Source organism: Simochromis diagramma, unplaced genomic scaffold (genome assembly GCF_900408965.1).
Source record: "Simochromis diagramma unplaced genomic scaffold, fSimDia1.1 OVJJ01000123.1, whole genome shotgun sequence".
Classification (NCBI taxonomy): domain Eukaryota; kingdom Metazoa; phylum Chordata; class Actinopteri; order Cichliformes; family Cichlidae; genus Simochromis; species Simochromis diagramma.
Window position 1 is genome coordinate 5,810,346 of NW_024386778.1, and position 23,154 is coordinate 5,833,499.

Genomic DNA, 23,154 nt, shown 5'->3' on the forward strand with positions numbered 1-23,154 from the left:
CTCAGGGACCTACTAGGGGCATAGGGCTGTAAAAGTTCAATGATGTACGCTGGTGCTTGTTCTTGAAGAGCCTTAAATGTCAGAACCAGAATCTTAAAATGGACTCTGAATTCAACGGGGAGCCAGTGCAGCTGTATAAGCAATGGTGTTACATGAGAGTATTTCAATGTTTTTGTCAGAAGCCTTGCTGCAGCAATTTGGACAATCTGCAGACGCTCCAGGGAGTTTTTGTTTAGACATGTAAACAGTGAATTACAGTAGTCCAATCGTGATGAAATGAATGCATGAATAACAATCTCCAGTTCAGTATGAGATACTATGGGGCTCAATTTAGAAATGTTTCTTAAATGATAGAAGCAGGACTGAACCAGAGATTTGACGTGGACATCCAGGGTAAGAGCAGAATCAAAGGTTACCCCTAGGTTCCTGATAGACAATTTCACAAATGTTGAAAGAGGACCAAGAGCATTCATTATGTTAGGAGCACATACAAGGACTTCAGTCTTTTTTTTCATTAAGTTGGAGGAAGTTGTCAGCCATCCAACCTTTGATGGTTTCTAAGCACACATTTAGAATCTGCAGCTTAGAAACATCTTCAGGTTTAAAAGATATATATAGCTGGATGTCGTCTGCGTAGCAGTGGTAGCAAATGTCCTAAAAGGGGCTTAAAATATGCTGGAGAGGAAGTAGATATATTAAAAACAATAAGGGCCCCAGCACAGAACCTTGTGGCACACCATAGGACAGGGACGTGGAAGATGACCTGTACTTAGAAACCGCCACAGAAAAGTATCGTTCATAGAGATACGAGGAGAACCACTCTAAGGCAGACCCAGATACACCAACCCAGTATTTCAGCCTTTCAAGCAAAATATAATGGTCAACGGTGTCAAAGGCTGACGTGAGGTCCAACATTAGGAGTACAGAACACTTTCCTGCATCGTTTTGCATCAGAATGTCATTGGAAACTCTAAGAAGGGCTGTTTCAGTAGAATGAGCTCTATGAAAGCCAGACTGAAATTTGTCAAAGATATTATGTTTGTCTAAAACTGCTTTAAGCTGCTTAGCCACAACCTTCTCTAATATCTTAGCAATTAACGGTATTTTTGAGATTGGTCTGTAATTGCTAGTGAGAGATGGGTCCAGCATAGGCTTTTTTAACAGGGGGTGTATAACAGCAGTTTTAAAATAAGCAGGGACTTTACCAGATCCCAGTGAGGTGTTAATTATGGTGAGCACACAGGGACCAATAGAGTGGAAGACATTTTTGAATAACGATGCGGGTAAAATGTCGAGTGAATAGGAGGATGCTTTTGTTGCATTAACTATTTTTTCCAGCTCTGATAGTGAGACGGGTAAAAAGCATTCTAAAACGACAGGCCGAGCTGGTGTAGGAACTGACAATGCAGATGCTGATGGGGACAATTTTTTCCTTACATTACTAATTTTATCTAGAAAGAAAGAAAAAAATGTCTTCATTAGAAGAAATAATGGCAGCAGGTGGAGCAGGAGTAATAATATCAGTAATAGTGTCAAATAATACCTTAGGATTACCTCTGCTCTTTGCAACCAGATGAGAAAAATAAGCACCCCTCGCATCTCTAATTGCATTGTTAAAAGAGGCTAAAAGATCCTTTAAGTAAAGGAGATGAACATTTAAATGAGTTTTCCTCCATAAGCGCTCAGCTTTACGACAATCACGTTTTATGGAGCAGATGTTGTCATTTAGCCAGGGTAAGGACTTGGGAACAGAAACTGGTCTCATTTTAACCGGACAGATTTCATCTAAAATCGAAAAACAATGGTTATTAAATAGATCTGTTAAGAAATCAACGCCGTTTTGCGGGGATAGTGTTAAATTAAAAGCATCCGAGAAATTCTCCGCTGTGGAGGAATTTATGATGCGCGAGATAATTGTCCGGTGAACAGGAGACAAAGGCTCATGAAAAGACATGTTAAAAAGAATACAGTGATGATCAGAGATAAAAAATGTCCTCAGAACAAATAGAATCAATATTCAAACCCAAAGTAAAAACAAGGTCCAGTGTGTGTCCTTTGTTATGTGTGGGGCCGGACACATGCTGGGTAAAATGAAAAGAATCCATAATGTTGATGTCTGGCAAAGAGGTTGGAGTCATCATCAACATGTATGTTAAAATCCCCAGCTAAAAGCAGTCTGGACAACCTCATAGTAGAGGACAGGAAGTCGCTAAACCGATAAAAACAAGCTATTTGGGCCTGGTGGACGATACACCACAGCACAATAAAAAGGATCCTTACTTCCGATTTTAATAAGCTGTAATTCAAAGGAAAGAAAGTGTCCAACTTTCACTGAACGGCAGTTGAAACGGCCCTGAAATGCCACCGCGAGACCTCCTCCACGACCAGATCCCCGAGGCTGGCTGATGACGGAATAGCCGTTCGGGCACATTTCAATGAGAGACGAATAGTCCAAGTCCCTCTGCCAGGTCTCGGTCAGAAATAAGAAGTCCAGTTTTTTAGAAGATATAAAATCGTTAAGCACGAACGATTTATTAGTCAATGATCGGGCATTAAAAAGCGCCATGTTCAGCGGGGTGGAAGCATCATTTTTGGCAGAGGCTCGAGTTAAAGGACGTAAATACTCTGGGTTTGAGCCTTCACGCTCGTAGATTCCACTCACCGAGGGGATGAAAAGCCAGTCAGCAGGAGTTTGTGTGTCTGTAAGGAGTATGTGGTGGCTACAGTGAACACTGAAGTTTGGTCAAAGCAAAAAATTTATGATGATTTTTTTTATAATCGAGTTGCAGCCCTAGTCAACACTGTAGTCTGCTCAAGTTACTGAGCAGTCTCAAACCAATGTTCCAAGTCCTTGGGAACACACAAGATGAGTTATCAAAAGCTGAAATACTAAGCATTGATTATCCAAGGTTTTAAAGGTTATCTTTACCTAAGCTGTTGCGAGATTTAAACAAATAAAAGTTACCGCCTTTTGGACAAGCAGGGACGTGGAAAACAAATTCCTCTCCATGGAGCTGTTCTGAGCATAGGTAACAAAGCACGCTCGACATCGCTTTCTAGTCAGACCCCGCCGCCAGAAAAGCCTAAGCTTCACCTGGATACCTGCTCTTCTTCCTCTCCTTCTCCGTGGTCTGCGGGGAACGCTGAGGACGCTGGCCGAGGATCCAGCCACTGGCGGAGGATGGAAAGTGCCAAAGGAGTGCGGAGGATGGAAAGTGCCAAAGGAGGAGGAGGATGAGACATCTTGAGCCATCATTGAAGATCGGATGGATAACAGCGTCAAACGATCATAAACCAAGGCAGCCAGTACATCATTGATACAAATAGAAAACAGCAGAGCAGAGAAAAACAGCACGACGAAAGAGCGTGACAAACTGCACCCGGCAGCGGCAAAGCCAAACACAGGCGCCATCATACCGGAAGTGTACAGCCTTTACTTGTCTCATCAGGTATGGCTTGTCTCATCATTTCTGCCAGTTTTAGGGTAATTCCGATATTTGTGTACATCTTTTTTTGTGACGTCAAAATGCAAGAGAATTAACAACTCTTAATTAATATCTTTTGGATCTTTTTAGTCTGGTGGTTCTCTTTTACAGAGCTTACAGAGCTTGTAAGCAAAGCTCTGTGTTCCTTGGACATTGGATCAGGCCTTTGACACTGATGTGGTTCAGCATCTCAGCAAAAGAAATCATCCTTTTGATGTCAGTAAATTGTGAATGTCTAAACATTTCCACACCAGGTCAGTCAAATACATATAGCCCGTCAGCCCGTCCAAAAGGCGGTAACTTTTATTTGTTTAAATCTCGCAACAGCTTAGGTAAAGATAACCTTTAAAACCTTGCTTAGTATTTCAGCTTTTGATAACTCATCTTGTGTGTTCCCAAGGACTTGGAACATTGGTTTGAGACTGCTCAGTAACTTGAGCAGACTACAGTGTTGACTAGGGCTGCAACTCTATTATAAAAGAAATTATCATAATTTTTTTGCTTTGACCAAACTTCAGTGTTCACTGTAGCCACCACATACTCCTTACAGACACACAAACTCACTCATTCACTTGCACACAGAAGGGAGATGCGTCCTGCATGACACGTTGCCACGGATCTTAAAATGGCTTAAAGGCAACACAAGCCAGATGCTAGAGTTTAAAACGGACCTGTTCATTTTGTTGAGCCTTCAGTGTACGGCCATTGCCATTTTGCCAGAAGTGTTAGCAGAAAGGAGGAATAACAAAACCTTTTGACAGTGCTGGAAATCACAGTGCCTTGCCTGCTGGCCATACCAGGTTTTCTGGGTTATATAAGCCTTGGACATGTTCCCCCAGCTTCCTTGCAATGTCTTGCCAGATGGTGCTTCATTTCGAGTACATAGTACTTTATCACTCCAAGTGAAGGAAGGAGACTCCCAACCCTTCGAGTGTAGATCCAAGGGCCCATGTACATCCCAGCCATAGAGTAACTTGTAAGGGGAGAACTCCGTTAAAGGTAGGGGAACTTCTCTGTATGCAAACAGCAGGAAGGGCAGCCACGGGTTGGTTCCCTGGTCTTTTAGAAATGAGTGTAGATAACTGGCAGTGACTACAGGAGGTTTTGGTCTGACTTCCTTGGAGGACATGTTTTCTGGCATATGGAGCATGCACTTCAGGATTTCTGTATGTCTGCAAACATTAAAGACCCAGGGAAGGGTGTGTGTTAGGTACATGATAAAGGACCTAGGGAACAGGGATCTCAAGATATTGGTGGTCACAGTCAACTGCGTATAACACATGCTTATTAAAAATGAACTTTTCATTTCCCCTCTCACTTTCCATTTTCCCCTTCAGTAACCTTAGCAATCAAGTTTTTCAATGTCTCATCCTCCCTAAAACTCCATTCCTGGGATAACATCAACAGGCAGGCTCTGTACCACCAGAAAAGACAACATGTAGGACTGTTCATTAATGGTCACTGTCACATCAGCTTTGGGGTAACGATGCTTATCAGCATGTACACACAAAATTTCCTCCTGTCTGCTATAATCCACATTGCTCACTGGTACCATACAATGGTTAACCAAAGACATTTCCAACAAAGCAGTAACTGGCTGACTATTGACATTTACCATTTTCTAGCAATGCATTTCCACTGTCTTTCCCTGTGGGCTCCATCTCCTGCTGGGGTGCATAGCTATCCCCTGTGACCTTAGCTTTGCAGATGGGGCACACAGAAGTCTTGTGGCCTGGCTGCTGGCAATAATAACAAACAAGGTCCTTACCAGAGGTTTCTGAGTTTAGTAGTTTTCTTGTGGCTCTGGTTTACTCTGTCTTTGAAGGACCTGGCAGAGAAGACTGGAGCACTGGTTTTTAAAAAGATTTTTTTTTTTTTTTTAAATATTTAAAAAAAATAAACGGTGTTTATGTACAGTGGAGGATCAGCAGACTGGGTAAAAGACATATCAGGCAGTTTGTACCATCTGTTTGTACCAGAAACAATCCCATCAAAGGCCTTGGACTGAATGGTGTCTCCAGGATTGTGGAACGGGTTACACATTATGTCAGTAAACGAGTTGTGCAACTTCCTGAACATACTTCTTATTTCGTTACTTGCAAGCGAGCAACAGCAAAGTCTATGCAAGTCTTTGTCAGGGTGATCCTGTTGAGACTTTTTATACATTTCACTAATCACACACTTCTGGGAAAAGATATGTGTGACTTATTGCTGTAATAACCATATCGAACGCTGCACTGAGATCTAGCAGGACAAGCACAGAGATGAGTCCACTGTCAGAGGCCATAAGAAGATCATTTGTAACGCTGTTTCTGTGCTGTGATGAGCTCTGAAACCTGACTGAAACTTTTCAAATTAAGCCATTTCTCTGCAGATGATCTGTTAGCTGTTTGACAACTACTCTTTCAAGAACTTTTGAGATGAAAGGAAGGCTGGAGATTGGCCTATAATTAGCTAAGACCCCTGGGTCAAGAGATGGCTTTTTAAGCAACAGTTTAACTACTGCCAGCTTGAAGGCCTGTGATTAGGGGTGGGTTTTAAAAATCGATTCTGGCTTGGATAACGTGATATCGATTCATTAAAATCCTGAATTGATTTTTTTTTAATATATAAATGTATTTTGCCCAAAATTCCAGAATCTCAGGTGAAATGTCACAAAATTTTGACAACCACCAAAAATTTAAAACAGTAAATGAGAGCAGGTACACGGCTTCTGCACAAAGACGTAAACACAAAGCCCGGACCGTGGATCAGAATCAGTGAGATGTCGCCTTTCTCAGTTCATAAAACCTTAGAAAAATCAGTCTTGAGATATTTCTTGGCCCAGTCTTGATGTTTCAGCTTGTGTGTCTTGCTCAGTGGTGGTCGTCTTTCAGCCTTTCTTACCTTGGCCATGTCTCTGAGTATTGCACACCTTGTGCTTTTGGGCACTCCAGTGATGTTGCAGCTCTGAAATATGGCCAAACTGGTGGCAAGTGGCATCTTGGCAGCTGCACGCTTGACTTTTATCAGTTCATGGGCAGTTATTTTGCGCCTTGGTTTTTCCACATGCTTCTTGCGACCCTGTTGACTATTTTGAATGAAACGCTTGATTGTTCGATGATCACGCTTCAGAAGCTTTGCAATTTTGAGACTGCTGCATCCCTCTGCAAGATATCTCACTATTTTTGACTTTTCTGAGCCTGTCAAGTTCTTCTTTAGACCCATTTTGCCAAAGGACAGGACGTTGCCTAATAATTATGCACACCTGATATAGGGTGTTGATGTCATTAGACCACACCCCTTCTCATTACAGAGATGCACATCACCTAATATGCTTAATTGGTAGTAGGCTTTCGAGCCTATACAGCTTGGAGTAAGACAACATGCATGAAGAGGATGATGTGGACAAAATACTCATTTGCCTAATAATTTTGCACTCCCTGTATATAATTTAGTGTAGTGTAATTTTAGCTTGCTTTCCAGATGGGTGTGGTCTGCTTTTTAAACAATCCCAGTATGGAAAAGAAAGAACTGACAGCTGGAGCATCTCAAAAAACAGATTTTAAAACTCACCAATGGAAAAATTAAAGGCTACAATAATTTGTATGTCGATTTGTTTATATCTATTTATAGAGCTCCATTTCATTTTAGCGAACACATTTTATCTATTGTCACATAAGATCCTGTTTGACCTGAGACATGAAAAAATAACAAACATAATGATTTACTTCCATTTTATGAAAAGTACTGATGATTGCAAGAAAATCGTAACAGCTAGGATTTATATATAACAATAACAACCATTAAATCCCACATTGTTGTGAGAGGAGAAAGACAGGATAAAAGACATGCTGTGGAAGAGAGCCAGAGATTAATAACTAGTAAGGTGTAAACACATTGTGAGAAAGGTGATTGAAGAAGAAACACTCAGTGCTGTAAGATAATTACACTTCACAAGATATCTTGGAATAAGAAAAAATATCTAGACTTTAGACAAGTGAGAAATATCTTAAAAGAAGTGTTGAGACACTCATTCCAAGTACTTTATTAAGTCAAATAAACTCAAAACTGGCCCATCAATGCTTCTTTCAGCATCACTTCTTTCTCACTTTGAGAGGACGATTATTGTGGTCACCAGTCTTTCACAAGGGTAACAACCATTCTCACTATTGATAATTTAGAATCAATCAACCAATTAACCTAACTCAGTTAAGTGCATGTCTTTGGACTGTGGAAGAGAGCCCATAGGAAGAGGCCCAAGTCAGATGGTGGAGTCAAACCCAGGACCTTCTTGCTGTGAAGTAGCAGTGTTAACCACTGCACAATTTTCTTGACTGTGTGTTAAAGTTTGAACAACAAAAGTTTAAGTGTGGGAATTATTACTAAAAATGGTTGTAAGATAACAGTGTCATCTCAAACAGTTTGTTGGTGATATGCATGTAAAGTAACTAATTTTATTATTTATAAACTAAATAAGAAACAAAAGACATTCTCAAAACAAGATTAATAATTTTATTCTTTGTGTTCTTAGTATTTCACTGAATCAGCATTCACACCAATAATAAACAAAATGACCAACAGCAATAGCATATATTGCTTTGGAACAATCCATTAACTTGCTTCATGAACAGTAAAATAAAAAATATAGATCCTAACTAAATGACATGTCTTACCATACCTTATTCAATGAAACTTAAAAAAATATAAATTAATTTAGAAAGAAAAGATGCAATATTGTGTCAGACTGGCTGTTTGAACGTTTCTTTGCTTCCACGGGTGGATGTTCAGAATCCATCGGTGGGTTAGTCTCGGGGGCAGCACATACTACCCTCTGCCCCTTCAACATCCAAAAGACACCATCTGACTATGACTTTCTACTTCCCCAACCAGGTAGCCCTCCCTAACAGTGCATGTACCTTCTCTCACTCAGCCATAGCTTCCTGTGCATGTCAGCTGTTTCATGCTGCCTGTCCTGTCTGTGTTCCTCCTGCAGACATGACAATGCATCTGTGCCGTTTGCTGTGCTAACTATAAGTGCCCTTTGAAAAATGTTGTATAACTCATTGTTTTTGTTCAGTAAACACAAATGATTACTATATAACACGATATTTAATTACACAATTTTATTCTGTGAAGTTAAGTGTGGTACACTAATTATTGGAGCCATTTAATAAGCTCCCTGCTATAGTATGATCTGATTATGAGCAGGAAGCATGTGTATGTCTTTGTGTCATGAATGGATGGGTATGTGTGAGTGAGTGAATGGCCTGGGTGTGTGTGTGTGTGCACGGCTGGGCACAGCCCAGTGTTTGAAGCTCGCTGTCCCTTTGGGACATTGCTGCAGTTCCCCAGGATGTGGCCCTGCCTTTGGTTCCAGGGCGTGTGGCTGGATGTTCGGGCGTGGTTGTTGATCTGCTTCATTGGGGGTAGCTTCTTTGGCATGGGGGTGGTTCCCCGGAGCCTGGGGCCCTGGGGGTGTAGTGACCAGCCTCTGGTCACTACACCCGAACACACACGCACAATATCTATAAAAAAAATACATTTCCACTCGCACCTGCGGGTGAGCTGTCCTTCAAGATCAGGTCCTCTACCAGAGGCCTGGAAGCTTGAGGGTCCTGCACAGTATCTTAGCTGCTCCTAGGACTGCGCTCTTCTGGACAGAGATCTCCAATGTTATGTATGTTCCCGGGATCTGCTGGAGCCACTCGCCTAGCTTGGGAGTCACTGCACCTAGTGCTCCGATTACCACTGGGACCACCGTTACCTTCACCCTCCACATCTTCCCGAGCTCTTCTCAGAGCCCTTGGTATTTCTCAAGCTTCTTGTGTTCCTTCTTCCTGATGTTGCTGTCATTCGGGACCGCTACATCGATCACTATGGCCGTCTTCTTCTGTTTACCACCACTATGTCCGGTTGGTTAGCCACCACCATTTTGTCCGTCTGTATTTGGAAGTCCCACAGGATCTTAGCTCGGACATTCTCCGCCCTTGGGGGCCTCTTCCATTTTGACCTTGGGACGTCCAGGTTATACTCAGCACAGATGTTCTTGTACACTATGCCGGCCACCTGGTTATGCCGTTCCATGTATGCCTTGGCTGCTAGCATCTTGCACCCTGCTGTTATACATACATGTATATATATCTATATCTATATCTATCTATATATTAGGGGTGCAACGATACACAAAATTCACGGGTCGGTTCGGTTCGATACTTTGGTGTCACGGTTCGATATTTTTTTGATACAAAAAAATGTTCATGCTTTTTTAATTTGTCATTTATTAAAATTATAAATATATATTTTAACTCAAAAGTACAGTTTTTAAATTTAATGTTGCTGAAACAACAAAGTAATAAAAAAATAAATCTATCTGATGGAGAAATCACTCATCTTTGGAAAAGAGAGTTTATTACCTGATATGTTTAATATGCTGCTGAGAATATAGCCCAGAAGAAGCGTATAGTATAGCTTTTATTTTGGAAAGAGCCATTTCTCTGTAATAAACTCTGAAATTTCATGTTCAGGCATTTTACTTTAACTGTGATGATGTCATTCCAGAACTCCAACATATGGTCTTCATTTGAATACTCAGATATATCTGACTGATTATAATCATTTTTGTATATTTGATGTCTTAGCACCACCTCAGGGTGTAGAAGAGTCACACATTCATGCCGATTTCAGCCTTTTTGTACTTTCTTTCCCAGTCCTCCAAGCATGCCTTTAGTATGTAATCCGTAGGACTGCAAGACTGCACACAGTTTAGAATTCTTAGTCAGCTACCTCCTCATAGAATAAGTAGATACTGTCAATCAGGACCAAGCAAAAAACCCCAAAACAGAACTCTAGCATCTGGCTTGTGTTCCCTTACAGTATTTGAAGACACCTTAAACAGCTGCCCTCCATCCCAGCCTCCTCCTCCTCCTCCACCTGTGAGACACAGCTTTACTGAGCCGCCCTCATCACCCTCATCCTGTAACTCTTCCATGTCATCCAACTCTATTATCACTCAACTACACATGCCCCCCTCTGGACACGAGCATGTCCTGTTAACTCCAGGTAAAGTTTTTCTTTTAAAAACAAGCTAAATAAATCGTTTTAGGGCATTATATTTCTCAGTGTAATAAGTGTTAAACTTATTATTTACAACATTGCTTTGCTCGTGTTGGCTTGTGTGCCGGACTTTCTCTGTTGTCCAGACTCAGTTTTTGGAATGGTGAACAGTGCTGCTCCCTCGCATCCAGCCAAAAGGCAAACGGACAATGTGAAAAGCTCCAGAGGCATCCTGGAGTACAACCATCCAGGTACAACCTCTCACTAAAGAGACCATCCTGTCTCTTTAGTGAGTGTTCACTGAGCTCATGGGCAATTAGTAATACTGAAAACACATGTAAGTAGTATTAAAGTTGTTAAATTGTAGATAAAGTCACAGAGGCAGAACCCTGTGCTGGGCAAGCTGGATCCGTGGATTCGTGCAGTTGATGGTAAACTCCATGACTAAGCAACAGGGGATCTTAATATAGTGCTCGGTCAGTGTATAAATGACTGCATGTTTTATAGGTTTCAAACCTTTCATGTTGGGAGTGGAAGATCAATTTTTTTAGATCTAGATGCCTTTGAAATTGTGCAGAACCAAAAATTTCTCCTTTGGTTAACCAAAGGAGAAATTTTTGGTTAAAAGGTTCAAAGAAGAAAAGGTGTTTTTCATGTGTTGACTCGAGAAATCTCATCAACATGGATTCTTCTTTATGTCCCTAGCAACTTTTCAATGAAGACAGCAAGACTGCTTTTGTACAAATAGGCTTGATTCCTTTCAGTCAGAGGAGTAGAAATAGGGCTGCTCGATTATGGCAAAAATGATAATCACGATTATTTTCACTGAAATTTAGATCTCGATTATTTGACAATATTTATTTAACAATAACAATGTATTGAATAATGGCTTAAAAGATTGTCAAAAAATAATATAAAATATTATTTTTTGTTATCATTTGCACTGATAACAGTGCAAATGTTTGCAATATAAAAAATAAATGAAAAGTGTAAACATCTATGTTTAGTGAACTTTGCAGTGTTGCTCTGTGGTGCAGCTACGACACCGTAGCAAAGTTTACACAATATGTCTACTTGATCCACGTCTGACTCCGCGAACCCATAATGTTTCCACACCACTGAAGGTTTTTTTTTTACCTCTCTTTTCAACCAACGGCAGTCACTCTCCTCTCCAAATAACTTCTGCTTAGCTTTCCGAGCTTCCCTCGGGTCCTCTTACTTGTTGTGACGCGTGTTCGAAATGCAGAGAGGTGCGCTCAATTTGCCACACGGAGCAATGCGAGAGTAAAGCACGAGGGAGGTGCTAATAATCGGCTCAATAATTTTTAATGATCGTTGAAAGCCCAGATCGTAATTTAGATTAAAATTCGATTAATTGAGCAGCCCTAAGTAGAAAGGCAGTGGAACATCTAGGCGATTTCTACATGATTAGAATCTCATGACTTCATGAAAAATGTCTGAAATCTGAAGGTGCAGGAAAAAGATCAGTATGCTGATAAGCAGTGTTTAGTTTTCTCCTTCCCAAGTTTTCCACTGATATCATTTCTCTCCTCTTTCTCCAAGTATCACTGGACTGTTTGCAGGCACCAGCGAGGCCACCCAAGCCATATCCGAGGAAGATTCCTCCAGAAATACAACCAGAAAAACCACACAGCCTGGAGCTGGAGAGTGAAGATGCAAAGATAGCCAAACTGATGGGCGAGGGTTTCGCTTTTGACGATGTGAAGCGAGCACTGATGATTGCTCAGTACAAAGTGGATGTGGCCCGAAACATCCTGCGAGAATTTGCCTTAGTGGCCCCCAGACTCAACCTCTAGTCCTAACAGAGTGTGAAAGTGGAGCACAGCGATGAAGCCGTGCCTCTAAAAAGGGCTTCTTTATTCTCTTTGTTCTCAGAATTTTAGGGGAAAATAGTGAGGGAAAGAAACAGAAATATTTCAAGGGAGACTTAGTTTTTTGTTGCCAAACAGAGATGACATGCACAACGAAATGGCTAAAACCAAATCACTGCAGAGCACAGAGAATCAAAAAAGGGAAAGATATGGATGTGAATGATTAAACCTGTGAAAAAAGAAGAGGCTTGTTATGTTTACAGTGAACTTTGCCAGTGCTGGCCTCTGGATTTAATTCTTCTGTGTGTCTGGGTGCGTAGACCAGATCATGCTACTGCTGCTACTGTCGTATCACATTACTCAGATCTGAAAGATTCTTATAATAGCAAAACAGTTTCAGCTGCACGTTGTCAGAGGGTCAGTTTTCATAACCAGTGGGGTGAGCCTTTCACCAAGATGTTTCTTCTCTAGCTGCTTTCCACCCTCTCCTCTATCTAGTGCCTTCTGTTTTACTTCCTCCTCCTCTTCCCGTATGTATTTTTCAGAATACTCCATTTTTTGCCCAGATTTTGACATAGTAATTGTACTACATGTAGAGGAATAAATACTTCATTTGGACAAGAAAAGCAGAGAAGCATGGGAGGACTAATTATGCTCCTCGCTTCTGTTCCTACACCAGGGGATGTTTATTATTATGTTTTTCATTTTTGGGCAGCAAGCCTAGGAATGTATTTGTTCTCCATAAGTGACCTTTACCTTTTTTCATTCCCTCAGGCCTAGTTTTTTTTCTTTAAGTGATGCCGTGTTTAATGTTTGTGGATGTTTGATTTGTCTGTGTCTAAAGCCAAGTTTAAAGAAATGACAGGAACGGGTGCAGTTCCATAAAACATACATATCTGTTAGATCTTAAGAGATGAGACGATCCACAGCCACCTGTCTCCCACTGTCTCACACTGAAAATGTTCACATCCACACATGATGGAGGAAGCACTCTCAGCCTGATTTTGAGAGAGTGTGACTTGATAGTTTGCACGTGAACACAATGGAGAAGAACAAAATACTGCACAGGTTTCAAAACGCAAGACCAATTATATGCACGGTCATTGTAATGTTAAAAACCCTTACCTCACAATATGGCATCTGCTACAGGAAAAAAAGCATAAAAAATTGTAGCAGTTTGTGAAGCACCATGTGCTTCACAAACTGCTACAACAACTTCAGTGTTAATCAACCAAAACAACCACAGGTTAAAGCCTAAACCAAGAAAAGACACAATAGTGTCATAATAAAGAAACTTATCATGGGATGTCCCTCGGCGCCCTGAGGCTAACTAAGCAGTGTTTCAGGGTTTCTTTATCACAAAGAAAAGTTTAAAGCCTAATCTTGAAAGTGCAGTGCCTGTCTCCTAAATCCAAACTGGATGATCTGCTGCCCATTCTGTTTTTCAAAAGTTACAATTTTAGCCAAACACATGGGGTTGCATATTAAAAGATATTTGGTGTAAAACTCAAATCAAACATCTGGTGCTTCCTAACGTGGTGATCCCTTCGTGATAAGGGAGCAGCTGAAGACAGCTTTTATACAGAGTATGCAGACCATAAAATCGAAATTGTATGGTCTGCAGTGACCTTTCCCTTCAGGGGGACTAGTTGAACCTAACAATTCCACATATTCACAGAATCCACTGTAGGAGTTGGGTGTTAATATTTGTTTCTTTAATATGTCAAATATCTGAAATTCCATGATAATTTCACCTCATAATTTGAGACTGTGATAAAAATTTACTTTCCAAAGTAATTTTTGAGATTTCCTGAACAATTTCTTTGAAGAAAACAAGCTCTCAGGTGATGTGACACGTTGTAAATCGTTTATCTAGGTGATTTCTGTTCTTTAAGACCTATTTTGATATTTTTCTGTAATTGCTTTCATGCATTTGTCAAACCTGCGGATTTGTTGACATCGTGTCTTATCATATGAACAATTTATCCTTTGTTCTGAGTTTTTAAGTCAGTAAATCAAGACTCCTTAGTACAAAAACAAACAACCGAGGGCAAAAAGTTGAACTGTCCTTAGATTAAATACTGTCGTATTTATACGTTTAAACTTTGCTTGCATAGCATTCGCAGACAGCATGCTGCCTAGATTAAACTAGGTCCTATTTTCCTGTTTTCACTTCCACATTCCAATTTTATGGAAGACTATCAAAATAATCAGAGTTGATAAGTGATAGTGTTTCATTGTTTGTTTATTTTTCACAGAGCCCACTCTGATTGAGGCTTCTCCCTTTTCAAATGGAAATAAAATGGTTCAGTCAAAACTTTGTTATACCGTAAATACAAGAAAATGATATTCACAAATCTACTAACACAGCTCACTGGCTTTGTGTGTTAGTCTTTAAATGGTCCAGTTGTATTTATAGTGTGAGTGTGATCCCCAGCATGAAGGCCTTTTTTTACTTGAGTATTTAGTTCATATTTTGGAACAAGCCAAGGTTTTTAACAGGCTTCTCCATGATAAAGTTCAAGAGACTCACATAGCTACCAGATTAACATGCAAAAATGTGAATGTGGCTCTACCCCAGCCTAGTTCATGTATTAATGGAGACAGGGAGTTTACACATATCTGGAACCACAACACTGATATTCCACATTCTGATATGCCATTTAGTGGCATTCCCCCTTAACTCGATGGTTTGCTTTTGCAGTGGTTCTTTTGTATAGCAACCATCTTTCCTAAGCTCAGTATTGTCCATTCTGTTGGACACCCTTGTGATGGGCTTAAATAACCTTTGGTTGCAAAGGGCAATTTTAATGTTCTGAATTCATTTACATATCATTAATATGTAAATTAATTCAGTGAAAGTGCTCTAGTGAAAGAAATGTATTGATAATATGTCATGCATAATGTGCAGTGTATGTTTATATTTATGTTATTCATGCTTGATTGGTTGATTTTGTTTTAAATCAATAATAAACAGTCACAGTTACCTATTAAATGGTTTGTGTTCATGTATGCCAAGGTTATTAACCCTAAATCTGATGTGTGCATGCCCTTTCACAGCCCTTTTCTGACAGCTTGTGTTTAAAATACACTCTTTCAGCCAGTGGCTTCTAGTGAACATGCAACAGTAAAAACAAAGGTATCCATCCTCTTGCGCTTATTCAAGTCAGGCTCGTGGGGCGGGAGGCTCTCCCAACTACTATAGAGCAACAAAGCTATATCATCAGTAATTATGACACAGAACTCAAGTCAGATCAGGAGAAAGGTGTTTGAAGGTGATTGGAGGTACACGATTTAAAGGAATGTTGAAAGTTATGCATCAAACTGTGTTTTTTTCCTTCCTTTTCTGTAGTTGAATGATGTGTTTGTGCATTACCTGTGGTCTCCATTGAGGGGACTGTCTCGGTATGGAGCTGCAAACTGCTTGACATCTGCCAGTTCAAGTCTTAGTGAAGAAAAACTGCATGTTCATTATAGAAATCAAAATTACTTTTTAATATAACCTTGTTTCATGTAAAATTAAGAATAAATGTTTCACAATTTGCACTAATTCAGGAATCAGACAGAAACAGGTTGGTGGCATTGACCATGTTAACTCTTTTGTGCACATAGTCAGTTTTCCTGTAGCAAGGGTTAGCATAGGAAACAGCATTTGAATAATGCAACTGGATTTCATTAGAGACTCATTAGAGACTTGTTCAACTAAAAAAAAAACTGCAGTCATTGTTCATCTCTCAGAAATATGACTGTCAGGTTTGCCATGATGGCATTACTTCGCTTAGGTGTCATCGTTAGAAAGGATACAAAACATTTTCATTGTGATGCAGATGTCTATCTGTTAGGTCAGATGACACACAATAATTATTTAAACTACAGGAAATAAAAACAAAGACCTGTAAAACCCCTAACCGGTTGTGGCTGCTGGGTAGCCCTCTTGGATAAAATTTGGATAAAACTGAGTTGATGGCCCAGGTGATAGTGGAGGATGGACAGATGTGTCTCAGAAGGTCAGTGCATATTCTTTCATTGAAGGAGTTGAGAAGCCCAGAATCACAGGTGAGTACCAACCAAAACAGATAGTCTCCTAACAGTGATACAGATAGCTTACTACATACAACAACAACCTGATCAAGAGGTCAATAATGTAAAAATCAGCAAAAGGATTAGGATTAGGATTCAACTTTATTGTCATTACGCATAGAGGGTAACAAAATACTACTCTTGCACTTCTGATTAGATGCAAATTGTAAGTGCAATAAGAGCAATTATATACAGATACGTTACGTATCTGTATATAATTGTAGCTTGCCTCCACTAGTGTGTGAATGCGAGAGTGAATGAATAGTGGCATTGTAAAGCGCTTTGGGTGCCTTGAAAAGCGCTATATAAATCCAATCCATTATTATTATTATTATTATTAAACGTAGAGAGCAAATATACAGATGTACTATGGGCAAATGTATGGATATACTGATATATACAGATAAGGGTAGTATAAATGGTCCAGCCAACACGGGTTCCCACCAGCAGGCAAAATCCAAAAACAAGACCAGCCTACTTTCACCTGAGGATGCCAGAATCTATAAAAGGAAAAAAACATACAATATTACAGAGAAAATTACACCAATTGTAGAATCCTTTGGTGACAGTAGGAAGGAAATATGCCGTTTTAAGGGGAAGAAACCTCTGGCAGAACCAGGCTCAGAGAGCGGCAGCCATCAGCTGAGATGACTGAGATCAGAACATAGTCAAATAGTTCTGATTCTGACGATTAGTTTAAATGAATCAACAGTCATACTAACATAATCATCATGTTGTAAACCAGGTTTCTGTAAGGCAACTTGTTGATCAATTATTAATTCATGTACTAACAGGGACTTAGAAGAGAGAGACCTAATGTTAATGATCCACATTTTGCTATTTTACTCTTTGGTTTAGTTTTAGATACTATCTAGTTATTTCTTTATTGTTTTGGGGAAATAATGGGGGATCGTGTGTACACTGTAAAGACATTAAAACAGATTTTCTATGAAATTTATAGAATTTTCTCATTATTATTAAATACATGACATATCAAAATGACAAAAATCATACACGAATTAGCATGTCTAATGTAGAACAGGATAAGAAACCAACCATCCTGTTGCTCCCATTGAATTGTATATAGCCTATTTAAAATCAAAAACTTAAAGTTGTCCATAGCCTACTGTTGTTACCATCAGCGGAGCAGGGAGAGGGTGGTTTTCCAGAAGCCCGGGTTCTCTAGCATATCGAGACTATCTCTCCACACGGTTACATATTCTATATGTACAGGTACGGCCCCCCTTGGTTGTGGCGTGTGGATACTTCTTTAAGACACTCCGGCTCACGTATAAAACAGCTGTGCAGATGTGACACCAGTGATCGTTTGATCTCCACTTGTGTTGTGTGTGTGAGTGCCTTGAGAGTAGTGATGGTAAGTTCGATTCTTTTTAATGAATCAGGTTTTTTGAGTCACTGAGTCAGATAAGATAAGATAAGATAAGATAACCTTTATTAGTCCCACACGTGGGAAATTTGTTTTGTCACAGCAGGAGTGGACAGTGCAAAAGTTATGAGGCAAAAATTAGAATACAATAAGAATAAATACAGTACACAACTGTACAGAATAGAATAAAATAAAATACTATATACAGTTGAATAAAATAAAATAAATATACAATAAGATAAAAATAGAATACAAATACAAATACTATATACAACTGAGTAAAAATACAATGATGACAGAAAGGATTATTGCACTTAGTATTATTGCATATGTATGGATGTGTGTGCTTGATCAGTTAAAGTCTTTATTATGGAGTCTGACAGCAGTGTGGAGGAAAGACCTGCGAAATCTCTCCGTCCCACACCGTGGGTGCCGCAGTCTCCCACTGAAGGAGCTGCTCAGTGCTGTCACAGTCTGCTGCATGGGGTGGGAGATGTTGTCCATCAGGGATGACAGCTTAGCCGCCGTTCTCCTGTCACTCACCACCTCCACTGGGTCCAGAGGGCATCCTAGAACAGAGCTGGCCCTTCGGATCACCCTGTTCAGTCTCTTCCTGTCCCCAGCAGAGATGCTGCCGCCCCAGCAGACCACACCATACAAGATAGCAGAAGCCACAACAGAGTCATAGAAGGTCTTCAGGAGTGGGCCCTCCACTCCAAACGACCTGAGTCTCCGCAGCAGGTACAGCCTGCTCTGCCCTTTCCTGTAGAGGGCGTCTGAGTTATGAGTCCAGTCCAGTCTATTGTTCAGATGAACACCAAGGTACCTGTAGCTGTCCACAGCCTCAATGTCCATACCTTGGATGTTCAGTGGTTGCAGTGGAGAATGCTTGTGCCTGCGGAAGTCTACCACCAGCTCCTTGGTTTTACTGGCGTTGATCTGGAGGTAGTTCAGCTGGCACCAGTCCACAAAGTCTTGGGTCAGACCTCTGTACTCCTTGTCGTCCCCATCAGTGATGAGGCCGACTATTGCAGAGTCATCAGAGAACTTCTGCAGGAAGCACTGGGTGGAATTGTGGGAGAAGTCTGCAGTGTAGATGGTGAAGAGGAACGGAGCCAGAACCGTTCCCTGTGGGGCCCCCGTACTGCAGACGACCCTGTCCGACACACAGCCCTGAGTCCTCACATACTGTGGTCGGTCGGTGAGGTAGTCCAGGATCCAGGTAGTGAGGTGATGGTCCACTCCAGAGTTCACCAGCTTGTCCTTTAGAACCGAGGGAAGAATAGTGTTGAAGGCACTGGAGAAATCAAAGAACATGATTCTCACAGTGCTTCCAGCGGTCTCCAGGTGAGCGAGGGAACGATGTAGGAGGTGAATGACGGCATCATCCGCTCCAATGCCAGGCTGGTAGGCAAACTGAAGTGGGTCCAGTGATGAGCTTATTAGGCGCCGAAGCTGAGCCAGGACCAACCGCTCCAGGGTCTTCATCAGGTGGGATGTCAGAGCCACCGGCCTGTAGCTGTTGAGGTCCTTGGGGCGTGAAGTCTTTGGCACTGGTACAACACAGGAGGTTTTCCAGAGCTGTGGGACTCTTCCCAACCTCAGGCTCAGGTTGAAGAGGTGCTCCATCACCCCACACAGTTGGTCCGCGCAGGACCTGACGACCCTCGAGCTGATGCCATCTGGACCCGCTGCCTTCTTGCCATTAATCCTCCTCAGTTCCCTCCTAACCTGGGTGGTTGAGAGAGACAGGCTGGAGCCTTGTGTTGAGTGTGTATTGGATGCTGCAGTTGGGGGTGGGGGGGAGTGAGCAGGGTGAATAGAGGAGGTGTGAAGTGTCTGAGGTGGAACAGCAGCAGTGGGGGTGGGTGAGTCTGCAGCCGATGTTGCAGACTGCCTCATGGCTGAATCAAATCTGTTGAAGAAATGATTCAGTTCATTTGCCCACCTCACTATCCCTCCAGGCAGAGAGTTCTGCTGTTTGTGGCCCGAGATGGTTCTGAGGCCTCTCCAGACTTCACCAACGTTGTTTTGTTGAAGCTGGTTCTCCATCTTCTGCCTGTAGCTCTCCTTCCCATTCCTTATCAGTCCCCTCAGCTCTCTCTGCACCCTTTTCAACTCCTCTTTGTCTCTGGATTTGAAGGCCCTCCTCTTCTGCTTGAGGACGGTTTTAATTTCTGGGGTAATCCAAGGTTTGTTGTTGGAGAAACACCGTACAGTCCTGGTAGGTACAGTGTTATCCACACAGAAGTTTATATAGTCAGTAATGCATGTAGTAAAGCTGTCGATGTCCTCTCCGTGGTCATCACAAATCACCTCCCACACAGTCGACTCAAAACAATCCTTAAGAGCCTCCTCGCTCTCCTCTGACCATCTCTGTACTGTGCGGGTGGCTGGTGGCTCCCTGCGCACTAAGGGCTCATACACAGGGACAAGGTGCACCAGAGAGAGCAAAAAATGTCCATTTTCACTCAAACTTAATTTGTTTCTCTTTTCATGTATATCCTACTGTTAAGATGAGTGATTGAAAAAGAAAAACAACTATTTTATAGAGCAAAAAAGAGCAAAAAAATTAAGATTTCTAAAGGAACATTTATTTTTATTTTATTTTATTAGTATTTTCTTCAAATGTGTCAAATATATATTTTCTCATCTAAATGTCCACTGAGTTGTAATGTGATCTCAACAAAGCAATTCGCCCTTGTACTCTCAGATGAGAAGTCCTCCACTGTTAAATTTGGGGGTGGAGGTGAAATGAAGAGAAAAAAAAAAGACTATAACATCAAGCATTGACATAGAAACTCTCCATCCTCCACTTGTCAGACGAATTGGAGATATGATTTATAGTAATCCAGTATTTGATAACTAATATAAATATTTGCTCATTACTCAGTTAAAATAATGTGTACGAATTCATAAAAGTACAGATTTTGTGTGCATTTATGATTATGATATCAATCCCTTACTGGATGAGTGTGATTACATCTTGATCAACCAGTTTATTTGTCCCTTACACAGTTACGTTCTGTATCTAACTGTAAAAATTTAGTACTTTGCTGTAAATATTTCACCAAGAGTGGCTAAAGTTTCAACCTTAACAGCTGCCTGGGCCACCACTATTGTTTAGTTGAATTACCTACCTAATGTGGTTTTGTTATAGGGGTTTTATGAGGCAGGTTTTTATTTTAACGTTTTGGGGTTATGTATGGTCTCTTACCAAAAATTTTACTCATACTTACACAACTGTTCAGATAGCTCCCTGGTCTAGGCTGTATCTTACTATTATACAGAATTTCACTTACTACACAATTTCACCACATCGAAACTAACTCAGAAAAGCAAGAATGTGTTCAGAAATCCCCAGAGTTCAATACCATGACACTTACCTGTCCAAGACATTTATATATATAAAAAAAAAAAACTTAAATTAAGGGTCATCTAACTTGTATATCTTGGAATATTAGAGGGATTAATTCACCTATTAAGAGGAAAAAAATGCTGACATACTTAAAGAGGCAGAGTGTAGATGTCGCTTTTATCCAGGAGAGCCACCTCACAGACGCTGAACATTTAAAATTACGAAGAGATTGGGTAGGCAATGTTTTTTACTCATCATATACTTCCAAAGCAAGAGGCGTTACCCTGCTTATTAATAAACACCTGAACTTTCAACTAAATTCAGTTGAAAAGGACAAAAATGGCAGATTCTTACTTGTAGATTGTGAAATAAATAGAAATAAGATAACTTTGGTAAATATATATGGGCCCAACTACGACGATCCTTTATTCTTTAACAACTTAATAATGAAAGTGGCTACAATTGAGGGCCAGTATATGTGGTGTATTCATAATTGTCTCTGGTACATTTGTTGTATGGGCGGTATGTGTTCATTGTTTGATTGTGTAATTACGTGTTACGCACTGGCAATGCATGCCGGGAGATGGTAATACAGGAAGTAAAAGAGATGGTCTTACCGCACACAGTGGTCCCGCGAATCACACATGGTGTCAGAAGTGCTGTGTGACTTGTAAGACTCCATACATCTGCCGAGTGTGAGGAGAAGGGGAAGGTGGAAACAAAATGCCGAATGACGACGTAGACGATCGTCCGAGGGCAGGAGTTAGCACCGCGGCTAGCACTCCCAGCGCTACGTTTAGCATCCAACCACCGGAGCCCTTTGATTTTTCCAAACCACACGAATGGACAAGATGGGTCCGTCGCTTCGAGAGATTCCGTCAGGCAAGTAATCTGTCTGCGAGCTCGGAGGAAAATCAAGTGAACACTCTCATATATTGTATGGGAGACGAAGCGGATGACGTCCTGAGAGGACTAAAGTTAAGTGATGTAGACCAACGGGACTATGCTAAAGTGAGAGATAGCTTCCACAACTTTTTCATTGTCAGGAAAAATGTTGTTTATGAGCGCGCACGTTTTAATATGCGCAAACAAGAGCCGAATGAGACTGTTGATGCATTCGTGACTGCCTTGCATGCATTAGCAGAGCACTGTAACTACGGACCGCTCCACGATGAGCTGATAAGAGACAGAATAGTAGTGGGCTTGCCCGACACGAGGCTGTCTGAGCGCATGCAGATGGAAAAAGACTTGGACTTGGATAAAGCTATAAATATGGCCAGGCAGTCAGAAGAAATCAAAAAGCAACAGTCAGCTTTGAGAAGTGAAACAAATGTAACGCATGTAAATGCGAAAACAGTTGACAGAGTGATACAAAAGCACGACAAAACAAAGTTCAACATGTTCAAAAATAAAACTGTCAAAACACAACAGCAATATAGCAAGAGACAAAGTAATAAATGCTACAAGTGCGGAGGCTCTCCACATCCGAAACCTGAGTGCCCAGCAAATGATGCAAAATGTAATTTATGTGGAAAAAAAGGTCACTACCAGCGAGTCTGCAGACAAAGCAAGACAGTGCAAAGTATTGAGGAGGAAGAGGAGCAAGGTTTCTTCCTAGGCTCAGTTTCCAGTGACGGCCAGGCGTGGACAGCCATCATACAAGTGAAAGATGCAAAAATTACTTTCAAACTGGATACGGGAGCAGATGTGACTGTAATAGCTGACTCGGACTTATCAAAGATTTTTGCTAACGAACACAGACCAGTTCTCCAGCAGCCAGAAAAACCTTTGTTAGGCCCTGGAAAAACACCACTGGACGTTGCAGGTTTTACAAAGCTACAGCTCAACTACGGAGCGAAACAGACAACAGAGAAGGTCTATGTTGTAAGAAACCTGAGCACTCCACTGCTAGGCCTGCCCGCCAGCTCTTGGCCTGCTGGTGCGAGTTGACGCGGTTTCAATGGACACTCTGAAGAC

General features: G+C 41.1%; 1 protein-coding gene across 3 annotated transcripts in view; it reads left to right on the forward strand.

The window, feature by feature from the left end:
- The window catches only part of cblb (Cbl proto-oncogene B, E3 ubiquitin protein ligase), a 154,301-nt gene extending 138,743 nt beyond the window's left edge, over positions 1 to 15,558 (forward strand). For 2 of the 3 annotated variants that reach the window (XM_040012759.1, XM_040012749.1), the window contains exons 16-19: positions 8,244 to 8,357; positions 10,341 to 10,526; positions 10,667 to 10,771; positions 12,084 to 15,558. In XM_040012759.1, coding sequence (XP_039868693.1) covers positions 8,244 to 8,357; positions 10,341 to 10,526; positions 10,667 to 10,771; positions 12,084 to 12,337 — 659 coding nt within the window. In that variant the 3' untranslated portion in view covers positions 12,338 to 15,558. The remainder of the gene's footprint in view (positions 1 to 8,243; positions 8,358 to 10,340; positions 10,527 to 10,666; positions 10,772 to 12,083) is intronic. The other variant, XM_040012769.1, reaches the window with a different exon arrangement.
- The last annotated feature ends 7,596 nt before the right edge of the window (positions 15,559 to 23,154 follow it).